Source organism: Eublepharis macularius, chromosome 13 (genome assembly GCF_028583425.1).
Source record: "Eublepharis macularius isolate TG4126 chromosome 13, MPM_Emac_v1.0, whole genome shotgun sequence".
Taxonomy (NCBI): Eukaryota; Metazoa; Chordata; class Lepidosauria; order Squamata; family Eublepharidae; genus Eublepharis; species Eublepharis macularius.
The window spans coordinates 3,294,624-3,321,285 of NC_072802.1; the positions used below are offsets into that span (position 1 = coordinate 3,294,624).

General features: G+C 43.0%; 1 protein-coding gene across 3 annotated transcripts in view; it reads left to right on the forward strand.

The window, feature by feature from the left end:
• Positions 1-26,662, forward strand: part of LOC129341379 (diacylglycerol O-acyltransferase 2-like) — a 77,499-nt gene that overhangs the window by 32,434 nt on the left and 18,403 nt on the right. For all 3 annotated transcript variants that reach the window (XM_054996538.1, XM_054996539.1, XM_054996540.1), the window contains 5 exons: positions 5,218-5,325; positions 6,469-6,539; positions 14,358-14,562; positions 14,828-15,002; positions 15,442-15,644. In XM_054996538.1, the coding sequence (XP_054852513.1) occupies positions 5,218-5,325; positions 6,469-6,539; positions 14,358-14,562; positions 14,828-15,002; positions 15,442-15,644 (762 nt within the window). The remainder of the gene's footprint in view (positions 1-5,217; positions 5,326-6,468; positions 6,540-14,357; positions 14,563-14,827; positions 15,003-15,441; positions 15,645-26,662) is intronic.

The following is a 26,662-nucleotide window of genomic DNA, read 5'->3' on the forward strand; positions in this document are numbered from 1 at the left end:
TTGCTTAAGCAATTGAAATCCATCATCCTTTCACTGCAGCAGCATTGAAATAAAACAACAACAACAACAACCTGTCCTCCCAGAGAATATCCCAATTGGCAAGGGAAGGCAAGAGCTTCTGCTGCAGGGATTGGCACTCTCTCTAAGCCAATCTCCCTTCCCTGATCACCCCCCTCTCCCCCTCCCTCTCCTTCCTCTCTCACTCCCCTCATCCCCCCTTCCATTGTGCGAAAGCCACGGGAAGGGAAGCACTGTTTCCTCTTGCCATCTTCTGAAACGCTTTGGGAAACCTTGCTTTGGGTTTCCCGAATTGGCCCAGCTGTGCTGCGGCTGATTCGGGAATTGCAAATTAACCCAAATTGGGCCCGATCTTGGTTTCAGGAACCCGAAGCGCACATCCCTATTTTCAATCCATCTGGCTTAAGGCTATATTAATAGAATAGGCTTCTCTTCCCAGGTACTCTTCTCTTACGGAGCTGAACAAACAAAAGGGCTAAACAAAGGATAGAGGACATCGAACATCAATCTGACATTTCCAATGCATCAAAACTTCAGGTGCTGCTAAAAGTTAAAAGCACTTTTGAGCCAGCAACGTATTTGGCCTCTATGGAGGCAAATAATCTTAGAGGAGCGTTTACTCTAGCTAGGTGCTCTGCTCTTCCATCTGCAGTTATCAAAGGCAGGTATAATAAAATTCCCTTCCCAGAAAGGTTGTGCTCATGCTCTTCAGGAGAGGTCGAGTCTGTAGAGCATATGTTTTTTAGCTGTCCATTTTATAGGGAAGTTCGTCTTAGATTTATTACCCCATCAGTTGATATGCTCCCCAGTCATATAGTTACCAATAAGGCAAGGCTACATTGATTTTTATCTGAAAAAAATGTCATGATTACATGTCAGGTGGCTAAATTCTGTGCTTTAATTCTTAAACCATGGGAGCTGCATTTTAAAAGCTCTTAGACTGACTTTTTAATCTTTTAATTGTATTTTCCCTTTGTATAATTTGTATGCTGGTCTTATTTATTTATTTATTTATTTATATTTAATTTATATTCCGCCCTCCCCACATCAGCAGGCTCAGGGCGGATCACAACCAAGTTTAAAAACATATCTCATCATATATACAATTTAAAATCATAAAACATCCCAATACATAGATTAAAATACATGTAAACATATTCACACACATACACACACACACACATATATGTATGTAAACACAGTGGCACATAATCCAGACAACCCTCTATTTAGCCATCTCCAGAATATTTTGCCAGGGATGTATGAGAGATGGAGGTGTCACTAGTAGGGAGGGCATATACTGTGCTCCCCCGGCTAGGGGGCACTGCCCGGCATCAACCATATGCCTGGCAGAACAGCTCCGTCTTACAGGCCCGGCGAAATGCTAATAAATTTCGCCGGGCCCTGGTCTCATAAGACAGAGCGTTTCACCAGGCTGGGGCCAGGACTGAAAAAGCCCTGGCCCTGGTTGATGCCAGGCGGGCCTCCCTAGGGCCAGGAATATTTAATAGATGCTTATCGCTAGAGCGAATAGTCCTCTGGGGTTCATAGGCAGTCCCGCAGATATGCCAGTCCCAGTCCGTATAGGGCTTTATAGGTTAGTACCAAAACGTTGAACCTGATTCGGTACTCCACTGGCAACCAGTGCAGCTGATGCAATACCGGCATTATATGCACATGCATTGGCGTTTATTATGGTCATAATAAATAATGATGATGATGATTAAGTGCAAATAGATCCTTATTTCCCCAACTGCCTCCCTGAAAAGAATAGTGTGTGCATGAGTGTGCAGCTCAACATTCATCTTGATGTGTGACTTCCCCAAGCATTCTTCAAGGTCTAGAAACATGGAAACCCATTGTTGCGTGCTCTCAAACTCAGTGGATAGACCATTTAGTTGGACTGTATTCAGATCAACTTTAATCTTTTTAATTAAGCAAGATACTAAAATACTAAGGATTATTAAAAAGAAATCTATAGTTAATGAATATGTACATGCAACAAGGATTAACTCTTCTAACATCTCTCAAATTAAGATTGACTTAAAATTGTATCTACTATAAAATGCATTGAATTTTCAATAAGCACAAGATAAATATATTTCTTACCTAGATCTTCATGAGATTTCCTTCATCAAAACCCTAGTCTCTTATTTTGGTGGCATCTTTTATACTAATTGGCATGTGGTATAATTAGATTTTGCACGTGTGACAATAATATAAAAAATATGATTGGTTTTAGATTTAGCTAATTCTTCAGATTTTCAGTCATGTATTCTACAAAACCAAACGTGATGATGTGGTACAGGTGGAAGATAAGCTTCATAAATCTCTAAAAGCTGACAAAAAGTGAAATGAGCAGATGATGATCAGTCCATTCTAGTAAGTAAAGAATGTTTTCTCTAACATCGACCACTACTTTTAATTGGCTGTCAAGATAAAAGGAACATCTGTCTTGTTATACAAACTACACTGAGGTTCCTACACAGTTCACTAGAATACACGTGTGTAACTAGAGTATATTGTGATCTAATCCATGTTCCTGACACACCAGATGGCGCCTTGTATCAGAAAGAGAGGCTCTCGCAGGGGTTCTGGGGCAAGGAAGGCTGTGACATAATCATTTTTGTGAATTGAATGAACTTGTATGAATATTCCAGAGTGATGAATGCCACTGAACAAACACCTTGGAACACTTTCAGCATAAGCATTGTAAAAAATGTTGCCTTTAAAGGAAAATAATATTTTTTCTTTAGATACTATAATATGGCAACCTTTCCCCATTTTGTTACCCCATTTTGTGTGAGTGCTGGGGGGGGGGGTATGTGAGTGGTAAGCATCACTCCTACCTGCCCACCAGTTCAATTATAAAAGGTGCCGTTTCAATCCCCGTCATCTCGTTAAAATGATGTGAAAGATATCAGCCTGAGACTCCAGGCTGACGTGGCCTGACCAAGTGTAAGGCAGCTTCATGTCGTGACAAGTCACGTCTCCTCTGCCCGTCCTGCATTCCTCAGCACACGCACGTTTCAGAGTAGACCTTTTCTATGGCGCTGTGTACTCCTGCCTTAGACCCAGGCCCTGGGAATGAACTGCAGCTGTGATCAGATGATGGAAAAGGCTTTATTTGTTCACTTTATTTATAGCTCATCTTTCTTACTTGGGACTCAAGGCAAGTTGCTCATACAAATCAATGCAATTAAATATTATAGTAGGATATATCTAGTAAACAGTGCAATAGGGCTAGGACTGCAAAAGTTAGAAACAGTAGGAAAATATATTAAATGTGATCAATTAGAAGTAATACAAAAAGGTATTAGACATGATATGTCAAAAAGTGCAGAAACTGGAATGACAGAATTAGAACACAATGCAGCAAGAGTAACATAATACATACAGTAAACTGATAATATATACTGTAAACTAGTTGCATAGACCACAGTCATGTTCTCATGCACTTTTTGGAATCTTTCCATTATATTCTAATCCTACTAGCCTTTTATAGGAATTACAGAAATGCTTACTTGAGCAAGCCATTCCACAAGGTGAAAAACACAACTGAGAATGCATATGTATTGGCAGCTGTCAATCTTACTCATTTACAAGGTGGCTCCTTCAGAAGGCTTTGCTCAGATAAGCGAATCTGTCATATTAGCGCATAGCAAGAGAGGCTGCCCTATAGGTATAAGGGTCCAAAGCCATGTAGGGCTTTATATGTGATAACAAGTATTGAACTAAACCCAATGACTGATAAATAACCAATAGAGTGACTGCAGAATGGATTTAATATGCACACTTTGCCTGGCTCCCAATGGCAACCAAGTTGCAGCTTTCTGTACCAACTCAAGCCTCCAAGTCGACTTCCATGGCAGACCCAATGCATTAGAATAGTCTAGTCTTGAGGTCACCACGGCATGGATCCAGTTGGCTAAATGGGATGACTCAAGGTACCAGACCACTTATGGGCTAACAGAAGATGGAAGAATGCATTTCTTGCAGCTGCATCAAACTGCTTCTTTAACAGTAATGCTGGGCCCGGTATAACTCCTCAGCTCTTTAACTGAGTCAGCAAAAGTTAGTTGGACTCCATCAGTGTGGGAAGCACAATGTCCTTCAACACTGAGCTCAGAAAGAACAAATGTTCTGCTTCTGAATGTCGCAGACTCGGGTCAAATAGGCCCTATTTGTGGAGCTCTGTAAGGCCTCTGCTAGTGGGCTTGGCATAGCCATCTTGGTCTAGAAAACAGGGAGATTATTAAGTCCTCCTTGTGCAGGCTTTTGAAATACTAAACATCACATTAACCAGAAGCAATAGCTGGGAAAGATCCCTCTTTCTCTCCTCTAACGAAAACTCTGACTAACAAAAGCTTATGCAGTAACAGATTATATTAGTCCTTAAAGCTACAATCTTAAGAATACTTTCCTGGGACTAAGCCCCTTCTCCTGAATAAAATGGGACTTACTTCTGAGTATACCTATTTACGACTGCTCCTTAAGGTGCCACTGGACTCCTTTTTTATTTTGCTCTTACAGATTAACATCGCTCCTTATTTGGCAGTATCTTTCATACCCTGCAACGCTGTGAAAAAATGATCATACGCCTCTAGCTCTGAGCTTCCATGTGTCCACCAGCTTCAGAATCAAAGGCACAGCTTCCAGAGGGAGCCCCTGAGAAGTGGAGAGGTGCTTGTGTCAGCCCATGGGAGGATTCTGCAAAGCGAAGGGCAGGGGTTATTTTGTAGAAGAGCTGGAGGAACTCATTAGCATAACTCATTAGCATATGCCATGCCCCTTGACATCACCAGAAGTGTGTCATTAACATAACTGATTTGCATATGCCACACCCCCGGACATCACCTATCCTGGCTGTTTTGGACCCAATCTTGGCCATTCAGGGCCGAAATTGGGCCCAAAATGGCAAAAAGGGGCTGAAAAGGGGCCCAAAATGGTCAGGATCGGGCTGCTGCTGACTGGGAGAGTGATCCACCACCCATCAGAGGCCCGATCTGGGCCGTTTCAGCCCTAATCCAGGCTGAAACAGGCCCCAAATGGCCGAGAGTCAGGTGGGCAGGGCCACCTGACATGTGACCTCTTTGGGGAACTGCTGGAACTGCGTTCCTGTGCGTTTCCTCTTGAAATGAGCCCTGGCGAAGGGAAATGCGTAAAGAAATGGATGACCAGCTCCTTCTCCTTCTCTAGGAATTGTTTTCCTGCTTCTTCTCATCTATTTGCTTTTCACCAATTTCTGGCCTGTTCCTGCCCTCTACTTGACTTGGCTTATTTTCGATTGGGACACACCTGAGAAAGGTAAGGAAGAACCCAAAAGTAAATACAGTGACTTCTTCTGGAAGTGTTTTCTCCACCTTGAACTTTTGTTTACTTGTTTTCATGGGTTTGATTCTCACATGTACACTGGTACATTGTGACAGAGCATTTTCACCTTAAAGTATTATGATGGGACAGAATGCCTTAGGACCAGCTTTCATCTATCACTGCCTCTCTCACTAGGTAAAGCAAACTGCCTTAGTTTCTACCTTATGCTGCTTCACTGATGGTAACTGGTCCCTCTTCCTACTTCTGTATCCTGGCTGCATTTTCCGGTCTTTTCTGCATGCTCAACTTACTCCCATTTTCTTGGCAGTTGACCCAAATGCATTGGAATTTGAGCGTGATTCTTCTGCATGTCTGTCTTTCTGAGTTTTCCCAGTTGTGGGCTAGCATTGGCTCATCCCTTCTTGGCATCCCTCTCATGATGTGCCTAAATTCATACTGAGTCATAGAATCTTCATTGCTGTCAGAGGGCCATCTAGCCTCTTCTTAAAAACTTCTGAAGAAGAAGAGTCCACAATCCCCAAGAAAGCCTGTTCCACTGAGGAACAGGACTAAATGTCAGGAATTTCCAAATGTATCGCTGAAAACTCTTTTGATTTCATTTTAATCCATTGGTTGTGGTCTAACCCTCTGGGGAAACAGAAAATAACTCCGCTCCATCCTCTATGGGACAGCTCTTCAAATACTTGAAGAGGGCTATCATATCACCTCTCAGTAGCCTCCTTTCCTCTCTTTGGCCAACCTTTCCACAAAGGACTTGTCTCTGACCCTTCACAATGTTTGTTGCCCTCCTTTGGCCACGTTCCAGCTTGTCAACGTCCTTAAACTGTGGTGCCCAAAACTGAACACAGTAGTTCAAATGAAGTCTAATGGATCCAATTGGTTTCCAGAACGCTCTGCGGAATCTAATGCCCCCTGTTAAAATCCCGCTTTCCTCTCCCTGCAGTACACCTGCCGCTTCTAGTTCTTGCTCAGAACATAACGAAAGAACCCTTTTCTGTTGTGTTTGGCTCTAGCTAGGTTGTTTACACATGTCCCGGCACAGCGCTAAACAAATGCAACGTGGCCCCCACAATAAGTACCTGTTCCCTGAGTACTCCCCTCTTCTGTATCTTGCAGGTGGGAGGAGTTCTTCCTGGGTACGAAACTGGTTAATCTGGAATCATTTTCGAGATTATTTTCCTATTCAGGTAAGTCTTGGAGAGCAGACATCTATGTTCTCTGATGGCTGCAAAAATGTTTTACAAGTGCATGCTTTGGACTTGTGATAATCATTTGGAAAATGAATTAGTCTCATGGTATCCTTCTGGACCACCTTGCAGGGTTGGGACTGGGAGGAACCATTTTGCCGTGATGTGCACTGAGTAATGAGCATCAAGTTATATTTAATATTGTAGAACTAATAGTCAGTCCGGGTTGACCTAGATGTAATGATAACGTCAAACATGAATTAGTCTATCCTGTGAGCCTGGTCTGAACTGGCATTCCTAGGTGGTGGGGGTGGGCATTGTTTCTTAAAGAGTGTAGATATCTCCTCAATGGGCCTCAAGTTTTAGGAAATGACTTTGCCCAAGCACTCATCAGGACTTAAAGAAGATAAGCTGCTGAAGGGAGCTTATGCGCCTGTAATCCCAGCCTGAGCATGGGAGGCTGAGGCCGGAAAAGCCTTCTGAAACACAGGTGGATGCGAGCAACGTTGCCATGGGAGGAGCCCCCCTGCAGGAGGGGCAGGAGGGGAAAATGCACCCCTGTGCTTGTGTGTCCAAGAAATTTTCTGAGGCCGAGAGGAACTGGGTGGTGTGGGATAAGAAGCAGCCGCGGTCAAACTGGCCTTAAGTACATGGAGGCACTGGCTGGAGGGGGCTAAAGTGCCGTTTGAGGTATCGACTGATCATAGAAATCTGGAGGCATTGCGAGAGCCTCGCAGGCTGGGAGCCAAGCAACTGCGGTGGGTGGAGTTTTTCTCATGATTCAACTTTGTGATTAAACATCTCCCTGGGAAGTCAACCTTCCTGGCAGATGCACTGTCTTGCCTTCCCCAACACAACAGCCAGAGGGAAGAAGTGGTAGATATGATGTTTTCACTCACCCGGTTGAGAGGAGCAGTGACGACCAGAAACCAAGCGGCCAAGGTGAACTGCCTTCCTCCTTCTCCCTCCCCTGGAGTGGGAAGAGAAAATTAAGGCGGAACTGGAAAAGGAGGGGAAGGATAATCGGCCAGAGGACTTAGAGAAGAGGAGAAATTATTGTTGCTATAAGAACCACGAATTGTATGTCCCACAGGGTCTAAGGGGAGAGATATTAAAACACTTGTCATGATGCCAACTTGGCTGGGCATCTGGGTTATTTAAAAACACTGCACTTAATACAAAGACAGTTTTGGTGGCCAGGAACGCAGAAGGATGTATCGCAATATGTATCCATGTGCCAGACCTGTTTAATGGGCAAAAGAAGGGGAGGGAACCTCCCGGACTACTACAACCTCTGGAAATCCCACCCCGACCCTGGTCTGTAGTATCTATGGACTTCATCACTGACCTCCTGCCGAGCAAAGGGAAAACAGTGATTTGGGTGGTGGTGGATTTGTTTTCCAAGCAAGCCCATTTCGTTCTGTGCTCTAAGTTGCCAACAGCCAAAAAGTTGGCCACATTGTTCATGCTGCATGTAGTAAGACTCCATTCATTCCCGGATAAGATAATATCAGATCAGGGCCCACAATTCGTTGCCAAGTTTTGGCAGGAGCTGATGGAAGTAACAGGCATGACTCAAGGGTTGAGTTCAATGTATCATCCTGAGACCGATGGGCAATCTGTAAGGGTTAATCAAGTCCTGGATCAATTTTTAAGGTGTCACATTAATTATCAACAAGATAATTGGACTGATTTTCTAGCGTTCGCAGAATATTGTTACAACAATAGCATTCATAGCTCTACAGGAGCATCCCCCTTCAAGATCACACAGGGCTTTGAAGGCAAACCCTTATCGTTTGTGAAAGACCCCTGCCCGGGAGTGGGGGGAGGGATCTTAGTACTTGGTGGAACTCTATCGTAAAACAGTGGGATCTAATAACAAAAACCTTGGGAAAAGCCAAACAGGGTTACAAAAAGCATGCGGACCATAAATGCTCCCCCCTCTGGGATCTGAAACCTGGAGATGAAGTTTGTGCATCTATAAAAAAATCTCAAGGGCGAACAACCGAGCAAAAAATTAGGATGGAAGTATATCGGACCTTATAAAGTCCTCGACATCATAAATGGAATAGCTGTAAAACTAGACCTGCCCAAGAATGTAAGACATATCCATTCAGTATTCCATGGCAGCTTGTTGAAGAAAGCCCCAAAAGCAAACACCTGGCACCCAAAATCTGGAATTCCTCCTCCCCTCATGGTGGATGGACAACCTCATCATGAAGTGGAAGTGGTGTTGGACTCAAAATGGAGAAGAGGAAAATTATTTTACTTAATAAAATGGAAGTACTTTGACCACAGTCAAAATGAGTGGGTTCAAGCTCAAGATGTAAAAGCTCAAAGACTCATCAAAGTGTTTCACAAACGTTACCTGGAGAAACTGAGGGGGGGGTGACCCTGTTATAGATGTAATTTTGGAGGGGGGGATAATGTCAGGCAGGCAAGCCAGCCTGCCTGCCATGACTATAAATGCATGTCTACTGGGGGTGGGGGTGGGCCTTCTTCCTGTAGCGTAGCTTCCTTCACTATGCCTATGCTTAGCTAAGAGACCTTATCAGTGCAGCTGTGTGGGAACCGGGCTCGGGAACTTCGGCTGGGCATCTTTTGCAGGACTTCCACTGACTTCAACTGACTTGTTTGGACTGGGGGAGGGGAACTGGAGTATAACCTAAAGGGGAAGACTGTCCTTCAGCATTCTGGGCAATCTCTATGTACCAGTGCACTTCTAGGGAGTTTTATCTGAATAAAGACCCTTTTAACTCATACCACTGTGTTGGATGAAGTGGAGAGTCTGAGAGAATCCCCTAGCCAGGCCTGACAACCAGCTATCTTCAGGGTGGGAGTTATCTTGCAGGGTTCCACAGGACAAAATCATATTCTCCATGTTATTCAAACTTTATGTAAAGTCTTCAGGATAAATTATTCCTTGTGCTGGAATTAGATGTTATCAATATGTAAATGACACCTAGCTTTAAATCTCTCTGTCCAAATCCCCTAATGATGCAGCAGTAGAGGTTTTTAATCGCTGCCTGGCAGCTGTAAGCAGATGGCTGAAAACAAACAAAACTAAGAGCAAAGCTATAAGTGACTTCTTTCATGTGGAGAACACGAGATTTTTCTCTCAAGGTTACCTGGGAAGTGAAGTCCGAGTGGTCTTTCCCCTCTCTGTTAGAATCGCTGCCTGAAGAGCCACAAGAGGGCTTCGTTTGGGGGCGGGCAGCTGCTACTTTCTCCCAGGGCGCCCTGCAGGCTGCCTGCTCCCAGGGAGCTGCTCTGGAGAAAGCGGCTGCATCGGTGAAGCTTCAGCCGCAGCGACAGCAGAAGAATCTGCAGCAGATCCTTCCGCTGTCGCTGCGGCTGGAGCTTTACCAACGCGGCGGCTTTCTCCAGAGCAGCTCCCCGGGAGCAGGACGCCCTGGGAGAAAGTAGCAGCTGCCCGCTTGGTAATCTGCTTTGAGTCTCAGTGAAAAAGTGAAGTATAAATACCACAAATAAATTAATAATAAATAAAATAAATCTCCATGGAGGTTCTCTTAAAGATAACCAAGAAATTTCAGTTAGTTCAAAATACAGTGGCTCAACTTTTAACAAAGACACAATTTTTATCACCTGTTTTGGAGCATCTGTTTCATCTGTTGATATTTATTTACGAGATTTCTACGGCACCTCAGACTACTGCTGAAGGCAGCTTACAACTAAAATAGTAAGATAAACAATGTAAAAACAAGCCATTAAAAAACCAGCCCAGAGATGAACCCCATAAAACAATGCATAAAACAAACCACAAACCAGAGCAGACTATTTAAAAAGTTGGCAAGATAAGCCTCCTAATTTAAAACATAAAGAGGGTGTATTTTTTTTTGGCATGGTGCTTAAAAGATAGTAAAATGAGAACCATGTAAGTTTCAAGGGGGAAGTTGTTCCAAAGGGGAAGTATCACCAGAGAAAATGCCCTGTCTCTAATCCTTGTGGGACCACAGAGAGCAGAGCTTTGAGAGACAGATCTTAACTGGCAGGCTAGACAGTACAGGAGGAGATGGCCCTTCAGGTACCCTGGCTCCAAGTATTTTGGACCTTAAAAGCAGGGACCAGCACTTTGAATTGTGCCTGGAAACAGATGGGCAGTCAGTGCAGACCTTTCAACACAGGGTTGATTCAATTCCTGTAACTGACTATAGCCTGGCCACAGCATTTTGGACCATCTGAAGTTCCCAGACCATTGTCAAATGCAGCCCTATGCAGAGTGCATGGCTGTAACCTAACTTGGATATAATGAGAGCATGGGTCACTATGGCCAGATAATGTTTTTCAAGGAATGTCCATAGTTAGTATATTAGTCAGAGGTGACAAAAGGATCTAGTAGCACCCCCAAGCTATGAACCTGCTCCTCTAGGACCGGCTGACTCTGCAGTCCCCAGACACCACCATCTTACCTGCTTTGAGCTTCAGTTTATTGGCCCTCATCCATACTATTTCCTTCTCCAGTCACCTTTCAAGACTCCCACAAACCCACCTGACTTGGCTGTTATGGAGACATAGAACTGGGTGTAGGGATGCCAGGTGGGCAAACTCCTAATGATTCATGCCTCTGACCAGCCAATCATTGACTGCTCAGTGCGGGGAGCTCCTGTGAGAGGAGGCAGGCTGGAGAAATGAACACGTGCATGCCCCGGTCGACGACGTCACTTCTGGTGCAGCCCAGAAGTGATGGCATTGTGCCAGAGCCAATTCTTTAAGGATCACAGTGAAAATCAAAACGCAGTGAAAACAAAGAAGAAAGGTAAGTACCTGTCACAACCACTCCTCCACCCCCAACTCCCTCCAGTTGCCAGGAGTACCTGGCAGCCCTAGATGGGCGTCATCTGCATCTTGGTGACACCTCACTCCAAATCCCCGAGGGACCTCTCCCAGCAGTTTCATGCAGATGTTAAGGAACACGGGGAACAAGATGGAAGCCCATAGTATTAATGGCACTGTGCTGAGCAGCAATTCCCTACCCTCACCCCATTCTGAAACTTGCCAATCAAGTGAGAGCAGAACCACCGAAGCATTGTGCCCCTACGAATCCCAACCCAACCGTGCATGGTGTTGAAAGCTGGTGAGAGATCCAGAAGAAACAACACATTTCCCACCATTCTCCCAGCAAAGCTCATCAGTCAGGGTGTCCAAGCCTGTTTCCACCCCAAATCCAGGTCTTAATCAAGATTGAAATGGATCTAGATAATCTGTCTACCTCAGGGAACACCTGAAGCTGTGCAGCAAGCACCAGCTCAAGTACCTTGCCCAAGGATGCAATGTTAGCCACTGGGATGCAGTTATAGGTTCTTGGCTCCATTTAGTGGTACTGATTTTAAAACCCTGTATGATCTGGGACCTCACATCCTTTTCCATAAGCATGTGCAGACAGTGGTAATCTGTCCCAGAGCTGCAGCGGTGGTGGCCCTAATGCTTTGTAATGGGGTTTCAACTGAACAGCTTTCTTCCTAGCAGTCTTTCCTGAAGACTGTAAAGTAGTTTTGTTTAGAACAACTTTTGCTTAAATTATACGAATCTGTGTTTTTAGGAGGTATATGTCAGTCCTGATTGTATGGATTAGTTGTATTCATATAAATACTAATGTTGGCTGGATTTTTCACAAATACCCTTTTCACAAAGCCACTCTGGGCCCATTTTATTGGGGGGAAAGGAGACTGACAAATATTTCACACAAATGAATGCAGACTTCCACCATCTGGGAGCTCTGGGCCATGCCTTCAAGTTCACAAACTTGCCCTGTAAGACAGGTTGGTCTGAAAGGAAGTGCCTGATCCAGTGGAAAGATTATCAACTGAGTCTCCCCACTAGAGGCTGATGTTATGCCACACTAGGGCCGTTTCCAGACGGCCCCCCGCCTCGCGAAACGTCGCGCGTCGTCGCGCGTCGTTGCGCAGAAAACGCGAAATATCGCGTTTTCTCGCGCGAGTTTTGCGCGACGTCGCGCAAAACTCGCGCGAGAAAACGCGATATTTCGCGTTTTCTGCGCAACGACGCGCGACGACGCGCGACGTTTCGCGAGGCGGGGGGCCGTCTGGAAACGGCCTAGGACTGAAAACACAGAACACTTTCCTAGAACTAAGCCCACTGAATCAAATTGGACTTATGCCTAGCATTCACTCCACCTTTGAGAAGCAACCAGACTATAAATAGATTATAATTAACTTAATAAATGTGGATTACAATCCTAAAGACAATTACTCTGGGGTAATTTTCATAGAAAACTTCTGAGAGAATAAGGCGTTGAAGCTGATTTTGCCAGTTCTGGCCCCACACTGCATTGATTTCTCTCCAGAATTCTGCACACATGGTCAAAATCGCCTTGCTTCCTAGACTTTTTTGAGTTTTGCATGGCGATAGGATGCATCAGCTGCAGAATCAATCCCCCCCCCAAGGTTTTCTGTGGTTTTTCTCCTTTCGTAGATATCCGGATTTTTTTCCAGACAAGTCAGATCATAGCTTTTTTGAAGCGCAAAATGCGCTCTTCGGTCTGGGCCTGGGCCTGCCTTTCGCCCTCGCCTTTATTCTCCTGCGTCCTGATTAGTTGAAAAGCAACCATTCCAGTTTTTATTTTTTATTTTTAAAACAACAACAACAATGTTGCAATGTTGGTGCATTAAAAAAAACCTGTTTCCAAGTTTCCTCAGCTGATCAGCTGCAATACGGCTAACAGAAATTTTAAGAATGGTCTAAAATGAGAGTGTAAGGAATCTGCCAAGTGACTTTCCAAAAGACTCTACTGTGGTTAGTAAAGCTTTATTGAAAAATTGCTAGTATCATAATCTTACTGGATTCTTTGTCAGGAATGAGGCACAAGCAAGTATCAAGAACAAATATCATTCACAGGCTAGCGTTCCCCCCACCCCTTCCCTAGAGGCTGACCAGTTCCGCTGGAAAACATCTACACAGGGAACGACACACAGGGTTTCAAGGTTATGTGGGCTCCTTTCTCAGAGGCTAGGAGCAAGTATAGTCTAGGAGAGAGAAGTTCAGGAACAAACAGATTTGCATCCCATCAGAGTGAAGAAACAGTTTACAGCACAGATTAACTGTGAGAGATAATCATGAAATCCAGGCCCAGCCCTCAGGCATGAGTATGGCAGATGCTGCTAGCATTTGACAGAGAGCCAGTAGCGGTTAAGAGTGGCAGGACTCTAATCTGGAGAACTGGGTTTAATCCCCTACTCCTCCACCACTTGTAGCCAACTGGGTGACCTTGGGTCAGTCACAGCTCTTCCAGAGCTCTCTCAGCCTAGGGTTGCCACCAGCCTCCAGGTAGTGGCTGGAGATCTCCCGAAATTACAACTGGTCTCTAGGCCACAGAGATCAGTTCACCTGGAGAAAATGGCTACTTTGGGGGGGTGGACTGTATGGAATTATACCACGCCAAGGTCTTTTCCCTCCCCAAACTCCACTTCCTCCAGGTTTCTCCAGGTTTCACCCCCCAGATCTCCAGGAATTTCCCAACTTGGAGCTGGCAACCCTATCTCAGATTCTGACAGACTCCGTTTCTGTAGCTTGAAATAGCTCTCTTGGTATTCCAACTACTCCAGGTGTTTTGTTTCTCCCAAATGCTTTGAGGGCAGCTTTCACTTCACTTTCTAGGATTTCTGGTTCTTCATCAAAAGATTCTTCGTCAAAAGTGTCTGCCATCCTTCTGTCTTTTTTACATAGTTGTTCGGTGCATTGTTTCCATCTTTCCTGCTGGTGTCTCTCAGTAGATATGTTGATATGAAAAGTGGACAGAGAGCTTAAAAAATTCCTTTCTCACTTGTTTTTATCTTCCAGCTGGTAAAGACTCATAACTTGCTGCCAAGCCACAACTATATTGTGGGTGTCCACCCTCATGGGATTCTCTGCGTTGGTGCTTTCTGCAACTTTGTCACTCGTTCCACAGGCTTCTGTGAAAAATTCCCAGGCATCAGACCCTTTCTGGCCACCCTTGCAGGCAATTTCCGCTTGCCTGTTTTCAGAGAATACTTGATGAGTGGCGGTGAGTCTGCCCATGTCTTTTCTTCAGTCAACGAATTAACGATTTATTGCCATTTTATCATTCATATTAGAGGATTTAATCTTGAATTATGACACATTATACTTTTAATCATATGATTCTGTTTTATATTTGGATATTGTTTTAGAATGTCATCATTTATCTCAGTCTTTTTGGATAATTTAGGCTAAATTAAAGAGACAGAACTCTAACTAGATGGAAAACCAGATGAGAGTTAAATGCTTTCTCAAACTTTCCTGCTCTGTAGGTTTGTGTCCTGTGACTCGCCGAGCAATCGGGCACTTGATTTCCAGGAATGGCACTGGAAATGCTGTGGCCATTGTTGTTGGGGGGGCTGCTGAATCACTCTCTTGCAAGCCAGGACTGACTACCATAATCCTTAACAAACGGAAGGGCTTTGTCCGGATGGCACTGCAGCATGGGTAGGTACATTCAAATGCCAGGTCACTCTTGCCACTTAGCTGGGGGCAAACACGTCATGAGGTGTCCAAATGCAAAATTTTCCCTGGCTGGTCTTCATGAAACCCTTGTAACCATGTGGCCACCACAACCTGTGTGAAGTCTGAGTGCAGAGGCCATGTCTAAAACAATCCGAAGACCTGCTCAACTGAATACTGTCTGCCCTGGTTCTAAGATGTGTTATCTTGAATGCAAGATGCAAGGAGCTCTTAAAATTCTGCCAGTTGGATAGTGTGGAGGGCCTCTACTAAAGCCAGCCTGCCCAATATGGTTTTTGCAGTCTCAAGCCATTGTTGGTGGTGACTGTTCAGCTTGATGAGTCACAAAGTCATGCACACGCAAGATAAGCTTTTGGCTCTTACGCTGCTGCCTGCTCTCACTCATGTTGTCTCTCCCACACAGGGCCCACCTGGTTCCCGCTTTCTCTTTTGGAGAGAATGACCTTTTCCAGCAGGTGGTATTTGAAGAAGGCACCTGCATGAAGAGCTTTCAAAACAGATTCCAGAAACTTCTGGGCTTTGCTCCCTGTTTCTTTTATGGAAGGGGCTTTACCTCTGTTCATTCCCAAGGCTTCCTGCCTTTCCCCAGGCCCATTACCACTGTCAGTGAGTATCTTCTGACTCATCTGCCTTCTACCTGAGCCTTGTACTGAGCCTCCCTTAACCTTGTGTGCTTTGTCCTGTGGAACCTGGAAAGAGTACCAAGTCCTCTTTGCCTTTAGTGAGGTGGGCAGGGAATCCTAGGAAGGGTTAGGAGGATGAAATGCTACAGTGAGAAACCGAAGGAATTGTCATCTGCTAAGAAACTGGATATCAGTCAATAGCAAGAAGTGAAGAAGGATTTTTTTCACACACACATGCCTTAATATTTCACTACATAATAAGTTCATTTGTTAGTTTGGGGTAAAAGATTCTCACCCCTCCATGTCATGTTGCAGTAAAAAGCAAAAACCAAACTAAGCAAGGTGGCAGCCTGCCCCTTCTTCGTCTGCAATGTGGGAATGTATCTTGCACTGTATCATGTATTTATTTCCAACATTTTAACATTATTTTACAGGTACACCACAAATGATAAAAGGTGATATCACAAAGCTCTGGACTGTTCACTATCATCAGTCAATAAGTAACATCCCCCTTCCCCCTCTGGGCAAACAGACAGCATTTTATGGCAGGGCTTCATTCACATGCGTATGTTTTTCTCTAGTGGCAAGTGGCTCTTCGTGTACAGCAGTTATACTCTGTGTTGTTTCACTAATAGGATACTTGTAAACAGCCCTCTTAATATCTCCTGCCATCAGCTTAGAATTGGAATTTTGTCGTTTGTACTTTGTACTTTTGAGCCAGATTTTGTACTCTTTCATTTAAACCTAGCCGATTGAAATTGTATCTTGTATAGTGAAAAGTATTACTTATACTTGCACATTATATAACATGAACTTGTTCTGCTCTTTATTATGACAGTATTGTACAGAATTGTACAGTACAGTACAGTACAGTATTGAAGTGGTGGCACTCACTTTTATCTTGGTCAGCTCTTGTTTAGTTTAATTTAATTTAATTTATTACATTTATAGCCTGCTCTCCCTGCAAGCAGGCTTGGAGCAGATAACATCAAGTCATACAAATCAAATACACAACATAGAGTAGAGCATAAAACCATCAGCACTACAGTTATAACAACATCCCAATGCAGCGCTCAGCAATTACGTGACCCAGTCTTCAGACCCTATAGGGCAGGATGTTTAAGTGGACCACGGGTCCAGGAGGAAGGTCAAACCCACCCCCTCCCCCAGCAGGAGGCCAGCTGGACAGATCACCCAACCTCAACCACAGCCATAAGCCTGGCAGAACATCTCTGTCTTACAGGCCTGGCAGAATAATAGCAAGTCCAGTTGGGCCCTGGTGTCTATAGACAGAGAGTTCCACCAGGTTGGTGCCAGGGCTGAAGAGGCCCTGTCCCTGGTCAAGGTTAGGGGAATGTCCTTGGGGCCAGGGATCACCAGCAGATGTTTGTCGGCTGAATGGAGCACCCTCCAGGGGACATATGGTGAGAGGCGGTCCCACAGGTATGTCGGTCCCAGACCATTAAGGGCTTTAAAAGTTAAAACCCAAACCTTGAACCTGATCTGGAATTCAACTGGGAGCCAGTGCAGTTGGCGTAAGGCAGGTTTTATACGTGACCTACATGCAACCCTACAAGGATACGTGCTGCTGCATTCTGGACCAGTTGCAATTTCCTGAGCAGACCCAAGGGTAGCCCTGTGTAAAGCAAGTTTCAGTAGTCTAGGCTGGAGGTGGCCGTTGCCTGGATCATTGCAGTTAGGTCATGGGTCAAAAGGTAAAGGACAAGCTGCCTTATCTAGCAAAGACAGAAAAATGCAGACCTGGCAGCCACCATGATCTGGGCCTCCATTGACAATAAAGCATTCAGGACCACAACCATACATCTCACTATCAGCATGGGTGCAAGTGACACCCCATCAAGAGTTGGGAGCCAGTTTCCCAAATCTAATACTCCACGGCTCAAATGCAGGACCTCTCTATTCATAGGGTTCAATTTCAGTCGGCTGTTTTAACCACCCAGCCACCGCCTCCAAAATCCCAGGCAGACTAGCCAGAGCGGAATCCAGCCAGCCCTCCATCAGCAGAAATAATTGGATGTCATCAACATACTGATGGCAACCCAATCTGAAAATTCACACCAACTGGGCGAGGGAGCGCATATAGATGTTGAATAAAATTGAGGAGAGAATCCCCCTGAGGGATGCCAATGGGTGATGCGGTGACAACTACTCTCGAAGCGCCACTCCCTGTCCCCGACTGTGTAGAAAAGAGACTAGCCCCTGTGAGGCAGTCCCCTGTATCCCTATGCCGGCGAGGCAGTGATCATAGTCGACTGTATCAAACGCTGCCTTAAGATCTAAAGACACCAGCAGCACTGATCTGCCCCAATCCAGAACCCTGCGAAGATCATCTGTGAGGGCGATTGTCTGTGAAGACAATTTATTATTTAAATTTGTTTCATGAGTATAATAGATCACTTGATGAATCTTTTCTTCTAAGTATTAAGTAAATGTTGCTGTTTTTCACAGCACATTCTCTTTAATTGATTAGTAAATATAATCTTGTTTTGAATGGTCTTTGTATAGACCTGTATCAACCTGGACTGGTAGAGAATTTATATATCAGAATCCCGAGATTCCCCATTTCTTTAGTTATGTAGACCCTGGGACCTTTGGGAAAGACACCCAAGTTTTCTTTCTGTTTTTTAATGGTCTGTTTTACCTTCTGACTTTTAAAAAATTGTTTGGAACATTTCCTTACGTCTCCCCCCTCATATCCTATGAAGGTGAACCCAGAACTCATGTTGTTGATTATCCAATAAATCATCAAATTACTCTGCTCTGTTTGCATCCTTTGAGTGCAACATACTGAAGTGAGTACAAGATCTCAGGACCAACCACACTAGCATCAGTATAGTCTCTTTCTATTAGCCTGCCTTTATATAATGGGTAAATTAAAAGTCATGGGACTCAGTTCCCTTCAGAGAAGCACACATGTGTACTCAAGCATCTTAAATATTTGAAAGCTGACGTGGCTTCTTTTCAAGACATTCATATCTTTGCTTATGATTCTCCAATATACATAAAAGCTGGGAGGGGAATTCCTACTGTACAGGGAATTTTATTTTTTTATTTTTTTGTACTTTATTTTTATTACTACCAATATGAAACATAACAGAAAAATATATATTACAGATTACAAAAAAGGAATATACAGATAAAAAGAAAAAAGAAATATACTGCTTTAAAAAAGAAAAAGAAAATAAAAAGATATAATTTCACATTAATTCTAAAGCTCTCAAAATTCAACCAATACTTCAAATCTTCTAAGTAAAAAATTCAATTAGTTAAAGTCCTATTATTGCTCCATTTACATTAAGTTATACAACTTCTGCTATATTCTCCTAAACTTCTTCCGCAGATCATCTTAATTAATATAATATGCATAATATTTTCACCATCTTTCTTTAAATTCTAATACGGGTCTTTTATTAATATGGTTTGTTCGTTTAGCCATCGTAGCAAAATCTGCCAGTTTATCTTCCCATTCTTCTTGTCTAGGACAACAATCAGCTTTCCATTTGGCTGCAAATATCACTCTGGCCACCATTATCATATAATTAAAAACCTCTTACAAAATTTTTGAGAAACTTTTGGGCAAAACATCCAATAACATGGTCTTTGGATCCAGAACAAATTTTATTTTCAAGATATCATGCACTATATCATGTATTTATTTCCAATATTTTTTAGTTTTACAAGTACACCACAAATTATAAAAGGTACCATCATGTTCTTTACATTTCTAACATTTCCCCCTATACTTTTTATCCATTTTATCTGTAACTTTTGGTGTAATATACCATTGGAAGAACATACAAATTTTCTTTTAACCTTCCTAAGGGAAAAACCTGACTACTTGGGGATTGGGGTCAAAAGGACCCCAACTTACAACCCCCAAAATGGAAATCTGATAGTTCTCTCAATCATTACGTTAGCTATTAAGAAAAAATCAGGCCTCAAGAATAACTTTCTTCAGCAATGCAGGACAAAGAAGTGTAAAATCTGGAATCAAGGTCAAAAATACCCCTCATTGAAAACATCAAATCTTCACAGAAATGTAAAGGGTAAAATTGAGCCCCACCACTTTTAAAAAACAAGATAGTTCTTTAACAAGATGGTTAAAGAAAGAACAAGATAGTTCTTTAACAAGATGGTTAAAGAAAGATAGTTCTTTAACAAGATGGTTAAAGAAAGAACAAGATAGTTCTTTAACAAGATAGTTAAAGAAAGCAATCATTTTTAACTGTTAGCTTTCTTGTAACCTGCCCTCAGGCTGCACTTGTTGGAGCCTTACAATTAAGAGCTCTTCCTTAATAACAAAGGGAAACAATCAGCTCAGTGGACAGATGGCTATGGGTAATCTAAAGTTCCAAGATGAATGGCTCTTTGGAAAATGTGAAGAGGTCTGCATGATGCCTGCAAACATGCCAAGGCTTGTCTTGCAGGGGGCTAAAATGACTCCATTTTCCAAAATTGCAATACAGTTTAATTTGAGCTTTTCCATGTATCTGTGGACATAAGGGAAGCTTTGGGAGGGCTCAGACATAGGGCTTTTACCTGCTCCTATTATATACACAATTCAGGTTGCAAACAGTGGTTTCCTTGGGGGTTGTCATAGCTGCTGAGGCCCAGGTAAACTCTCTATATAGGCTGCCACCACTCTAGTACAGGTTCCCTCGGAAGGGCCCAGAGCACCCAACTGACCCCTTCAGATTACTCTTTCCCAATAGGTTTGATTTATAAAGTGATCGAATGAGGCGTGAGGACCCAGGCAGAATGAGAAAGAACTTTATTATAAAGGTTTATTAATAACTAGTGTTCCAACTTGTAAAATAAAGAGATTAGGAAAGGTTGGTGAATAAACAAAACAAACACATACTAACGCATCTAACTATACTTTCCTTAACTGTCTCCTGGTGACTGCTTCTGTCTCACCCCTTCTGGATGAGGGGAACACTCTTTCTGCAGCAGCCTCTCCTCAGCTCTGCTTCCTAGGAGTGAACATGCTCCCACTGTGGTGAGGCCTTTTATCCCTTCTCTCAGGCACCATCTCTCTAGTTTCATATTGGTGCAATTTTTCCCTCGGAATCCCCTCTTTCCTAATCACAGGGGCCAAAGGGAACCTGGAAAATGTAGGCTGTGCAGTCATTTTAGTGCAGGCTTTCTCAGAGCCACTAGGCCTCACTAGGCCCAGGCTCATAGCAGGGGTCATTGCGACCCCCAATTCCAAAAGTAGTGTAAAACCCCAAAGCCAAAAGTATGATTTTTACACAACAAATGTCTATGGATATAAATTATGGAGAGAAATTTTAGTTTTCACTATTTGCTCCACCTTTCTATTAAATGGAGATAATAGGTGTTGGTCCATCTATTTATACATGGAAACAGTGCTAAAATCATTTTTCAATATTTGTTGGAGTCACTAGAACCCCTGTTTACAATTATGCAAAGTACTTCCACTTTCAAGCCAAGTCTATTGGAGGCCAAAATGACCCCGTTTACACTTTTGATGAATCTCAGACTTTAAAAAGAAAGGAAGTGTGGAGGGAAGAGAGAGGGACTTCAGAGCACTGAAGTTCATTGAGGAGAAAGCATAACAGGAAATTGTTGCCTGTAGAAAGTTTTAAATGGATAAAACAATTTTTCAATGACTTCTGAGGTAAAAATAACCCCTGTGTCCTTGGGAGGGTTAACATTTGACTCTTTATAAATTTAATATTTTTTATTCATAAAGTTTCCCACTGTTGCATAGTGCGGAACTACAAGTGACAAAAGGCACAGATTGGACACTTGTCAGCTTCCCTCAAGTTTTGATGGGAAATGTAGGCAGCTTGGCGGAATGTTGGACAAGTGACAGTTGAAAAGTCCATTGGACAGCAGTCGGAGAGCAAAGCTGCAGGACTAGGATGCCTACATTTCCCATCAAAACTTGAGGGAAGCTAACAAGTGTCCAATCTGTGCCTTTTGTCACTTGTAGCTTGGCCAATAGTAATTTCCCCCAAGGTTCTTCATCCTCTTGATTACACATGATTTTACTTGTTCTTCTATGTCAAATGGCAATAATGTTTTATACATTCATCCCAACAGATGTTCTTTGCGTCGTGTGATCAATTTTTCAAATTTTGTTAGGTCCCTGATCATTCCACTTTTTACTTTTATTTTGTTTCTCAGCCTTGAAATCAGTTGTGAATATGATAACCACTGTATATTTTTACTTTCATCTTTTAGATTTCCCCACATTTTTATTCTTCCGTGTGAATTAATCATTTTTCCATAAGTTATTGACAACACAATCCTGAGGCTTGTTGTGCTGCCAGCACCTGTGTGCCTGCATACCTGTGGCACTGCCCATCCACTCCCTGAGGACTTTCGTGAGAAAACTGTCCCAGCGAGCTATCCCTGCAAGGGTGCCCCTTGGAGCGCATGCCCTGCCATTCCCCTGACAACCCCGCCAGCATCCCCAATGGCGCTGCCCCCATGTTATGTGAGCAAATGATGAGCAAAGGTGCAGCCCATGTGTGGGCCACATTGACACCTCCTTCCTCCCCTGCCAGAGAGCAGGCAGCTGGGGATCACATAACCCCATGGTCACATCAACCACATGGAAATACGTGGTTGGGGGGAGCTGACTGGCCGAGTGTCAAATGGGGCACATGGCCCCCATCGGAGGTGCAGCCCTTGGCGAGGGGGCATGCAGTAATTGCCCTATCATTAGAGAGGGACCCTCTGGGGAGGACCTGCTGGAGCTGCCACAGAACCCACAGTGGGAGCAGCCAGGAGCATTACCCTCCTGGTGGACTAGGAGGGGGCTGCACCTCACTGGGAGGTAAGCCATGTTCACTTGTGGGGTGCATTCTGGCCATCTGGCCACATTGCTGGGGTAACCCTGACGTGTCCCCCAAGCCGCCCCATGCAGGCAGCAGGATGGGAGGGTGGCTTGCAGGAGGCCATGAGCTGCAGCCGTGACCTGCCCAAGCAGCCCCTCAAGGTGTGTCCAGCCATTGTGCCTGGCAGCCATCAGATCCCCCAGGCAGTCCGCAGCTGTCACTGCCATTGATGCGGCCGGGCCAGCCATGTACTCATCGTCCTGGGACACAGCCTCCCTCCACTCGCAGTGCATCTCCAGTCACTCCTTCTAAATCGTGGCCCATGTGGTGGAGAGGGTAGGGGGGATGCGCTGTGCAGGGAGACGGAATAATCTATTCACCCCCTTTTCTTCTCTTTCTTCTTCTTTCTTCTGTCCTTCTGTTCTTTATTACATTTATTAAGCTTATTCAAGTACTTCAAATTTTGCTGTAATTGTCAAAATATTCCAAAACTGTTCCAGTATTCCAACAGACCAATATATTGTTAAATCCCTGTCAGGTGACGCTAGTGATCCACCCCTACAGAGATAAGTTTCCCTCGTGGAATAACAAGCATTAAATTAAACAAAGACTTTGCAAACTTTTGCAGATTAATTATGGCAAAATTGATTTAAGATCCTAAGGGTTTTTGCCATGAAAACCAGTCTTTAGTAGATTGTTGTTAAACTTTCAAACAAGAAAATTGCCTGCTATGTTATGGAAACTGGCAGGACAATTTAAGGGATATGGTGTTTCCCTGGTGAGAGCATTTGAGAATAACATTGTTACTCCCTTAATCAAATGGACTGGGCCAAAAGCAATGCCAAGATCCCATAATATCCGTCTGAATATTATTTGGGATGGTGTCACTGTAACTTTGGATGCCAGGTCACAGTCCAATGCGGCCCCAGAGTTACTTGGAAATACAATAGAGTTAGAAGTTACTCTGTTGGACCTCTTTCAACAACAGCCTGTAATAGAGAAATACTTGATCCACCTCCAATGTGAACTTCAACAAAAGGATCAGGAGGCTTTAAGGCGAGAGTGAGGGGGACTACAATTGGGGATATATGCGACTTAGCAGATAAGGAGGCAGAAGCTGATTTAGCTCCACGAATTGACCTTGATAGAGATCTGGTCACTGAAGAGTGTATGTTTAACCTGGAGGAAATATCTGCTTATTCTGACCTTCTTAGGAGGGGGAACAGTATTACAAGGGGGCAAAATGCTTCATATGCACTTGTAGATTTAAATGACCAGATTTTAGAGTTTTTAGGAGTGGCAGCTAATGTTGAAGCAACGGAACAAATGGCAGCATGATTTTCCTTGATTTTCTGTCCTCAACTCATATACTGCTTCTGCACGAGACCTGGCCTAAGGGGTTTTTGAAATTGAAGGCTTTCATTCATTTTATCTTCCTGCTGTGGGTACTGTGGGACAGCCTAAGGTTGGCCATGCCTGCCTGACTGCGAAATCACTGGATTTAAAAAATAACTTTATATTTGGAAGTGTTTACCTTTAATATGGTGATAATAAATGCTTATGTCCTCACAGAATCAAAAAGAGTCCAGTAGCACCTTTAAGACTAACCAACTTTATTGTAGCATAAGCTTTCGAGAATCACAGTTCTCTTTGGCAGATGCATGAAGGGCAAGAAGAAACTGGTCAGATATAGAGGAGGGGAGGGGAAGGAGGAGTAGATGCAAACAGCTTTCAAACAGCTCCTTGTGATAGAGGACGGGAGGGGAAGGAGGAGTAGATGCAAACAGCTCTCTTTTTTTTTTTTTGTAAAATTTTTTATTGGATTAGAAATATATCATATCATATCATTTACACTCACATTCCTTTAAATTTCCAATTCTAACCCCCTCCCATTCCCCCCCCTTTTGTTGACTTCCAACAGTTTTCCAAGCCCTCATCTATTTTCCCTTTACTCATATGAATTTTACTATATTTATTATAATATACTTTCAAATTCTTCTAAGCTTATCTATCATATTTGTGCTATTTCTGATTCCTTTCAATAATATTCATTCTGATCACCTATACTCTATTTTACTCTTTCTACTCTCTTCAATATGGGACAAACAATTTGCCCCACCTTATACATATTTTCTAGTACTTCTATAAACTTTACATGTATTCATAATAAATCAATCAATTTGACTTATATTCTATATATGTTGCTCCTTGCTTCCTTTTACATATCATATCCAATATAATTATCTAATTTCTCCGTTATAGAGCTATGTAACTAGAGTAATCCATATATTTGTTTAACATAAGTCAATCTATTATTTCCACATTTAACCTACTGATATGTATCCATTCACCCTTTTGCAACTATTATTTACGTCAGAAAGATATTTAGTTTAGCTTTTATCCTTACATTTCTTATAATAATAGCACTACTAATACTCTATATAATAATCCAATATGGTATTTGCTTAGAATTATTCAGTCAACTCTCCCCCACTCGGTATAGTCACTTCCCTCTTCTTCCGTTATGTTTCAGTAATTTTCAAACTGCCACAGTTCTCCACCCACCTCCCATTTTTTCACCAAATATTGTTTCAGCTTATCCCAGTCCTTGTTAAACTGCCCTGGGTCAAGGTCTCTCAATTTTCTTGTCATTTTATCCATCTCCGCCATGTACAGCAATTTGTAGATCCAATCCTCAATGGTTGGCACCTCTTGTACTTTCCACTTCTGCGCGTACAAAAGTCTAGCTGCTGCTGTCATATAGAATAACAATGTCCTGTATTGTGCTGGTATATCTTGCATTCCCAAGTTCAGTAGCAGGAGTTCTGGGTTCTTATTCACTTGAAATTGTAAAATCTCACTCATTACTTTTATTATTTCCCCCCAGTACTGCCTAGCTACCTCACAAGTCCACCACATATGGTACAAAGAACCCTCATGTTTTCTACATTTCCAACATTTGTTAGACATGTTCAAATTCCCTAGCGCTATCTTCTTTGGTGTCAGATACCAACGATACATCATTTTATAAACATTCTCTTTAATATTAGTGCATGTCGTAATCTTCAACGTATTTTTCCACAAGTATTCCCACGCCTCCATTGTTATTTCTTTGTTAAAGTTTATAGCCCACTTCACCATTTGCACTTTAACTACCTCATCCTCAGTATACCATTTTAGCAACACTTGGTAGACCTTTGAAATTTCTTTTTTATCTCCTTGTAAAATTACTTTCTCTAATTCTGAATTCTCCATTCTTATTCCTCCCTTCGCACAGTCCGAATAATAAAGATCTCTGATTTGTCTATATTGAAACCAATCATAGTTTGGGGACAACTCTTGTTGTGTCTTTATTCTAGCTTTAGAAAGTTCTGTTTGAGTTATCTCCTTATACGTTAAACATTGTTGCTTATTATCGACCGTTCTTGGATCAATTACTTCATATGGAACCACCCAGGAGGGAGTTCCTTCCTGTAGGTAATCTTTATATTTCTTCCAAATTGTGAAGAGGCTTCTCCGAATATAGTGGTGTAGAAACATAGAATCTGCTTTCACTTTATCATACCATAAATATGCATGCCATCCAAACAGTTTTTTATATCCCTCTAAGGCCAGCAATTTGCGATTTTCCAGTGTCATCCAATCTTTCAACCATACCAGACAGATTGCATCATAGTAAAGTCTCAGGTTGGGCAGTTGCATTCCACCCCTTTCTTTTGCATCCTGCAACACTTTCATTTTCACCCTAGGTTTCCTGCCTGCCCACACAAACTCCGATATTTTCCTTTGCCATTTTTCTTTTTTTTTTTTATAAATTTTTTATTTTTCAATATACTACACAACACTACAATAACACTACACAAGACTATCACAAGGAAAGGAAAAGGATGAAGAGAAAGGGAAGGGGCGGGGAAAAGGAGACATAAAGGGAAGGATAAACTACATTCAACACTACACTTCAATGTTTTCCCTTCATACTGCCATAATAGAAAAAAATAGCTCAATAAAATGATGATGGGGTGGTTAATCATACAGATTACACATTTCAAATTCTAATTAAATTTTCCTCCCCCTTCTGGGTCCCGGACGCAATTCTCTCTGTGCAACCGCAGCTGCGGTGCTCTCCTCCCCCCCCCCCCTCAGGCTTCTCCTTTTCTTCGTTCTTGGTACA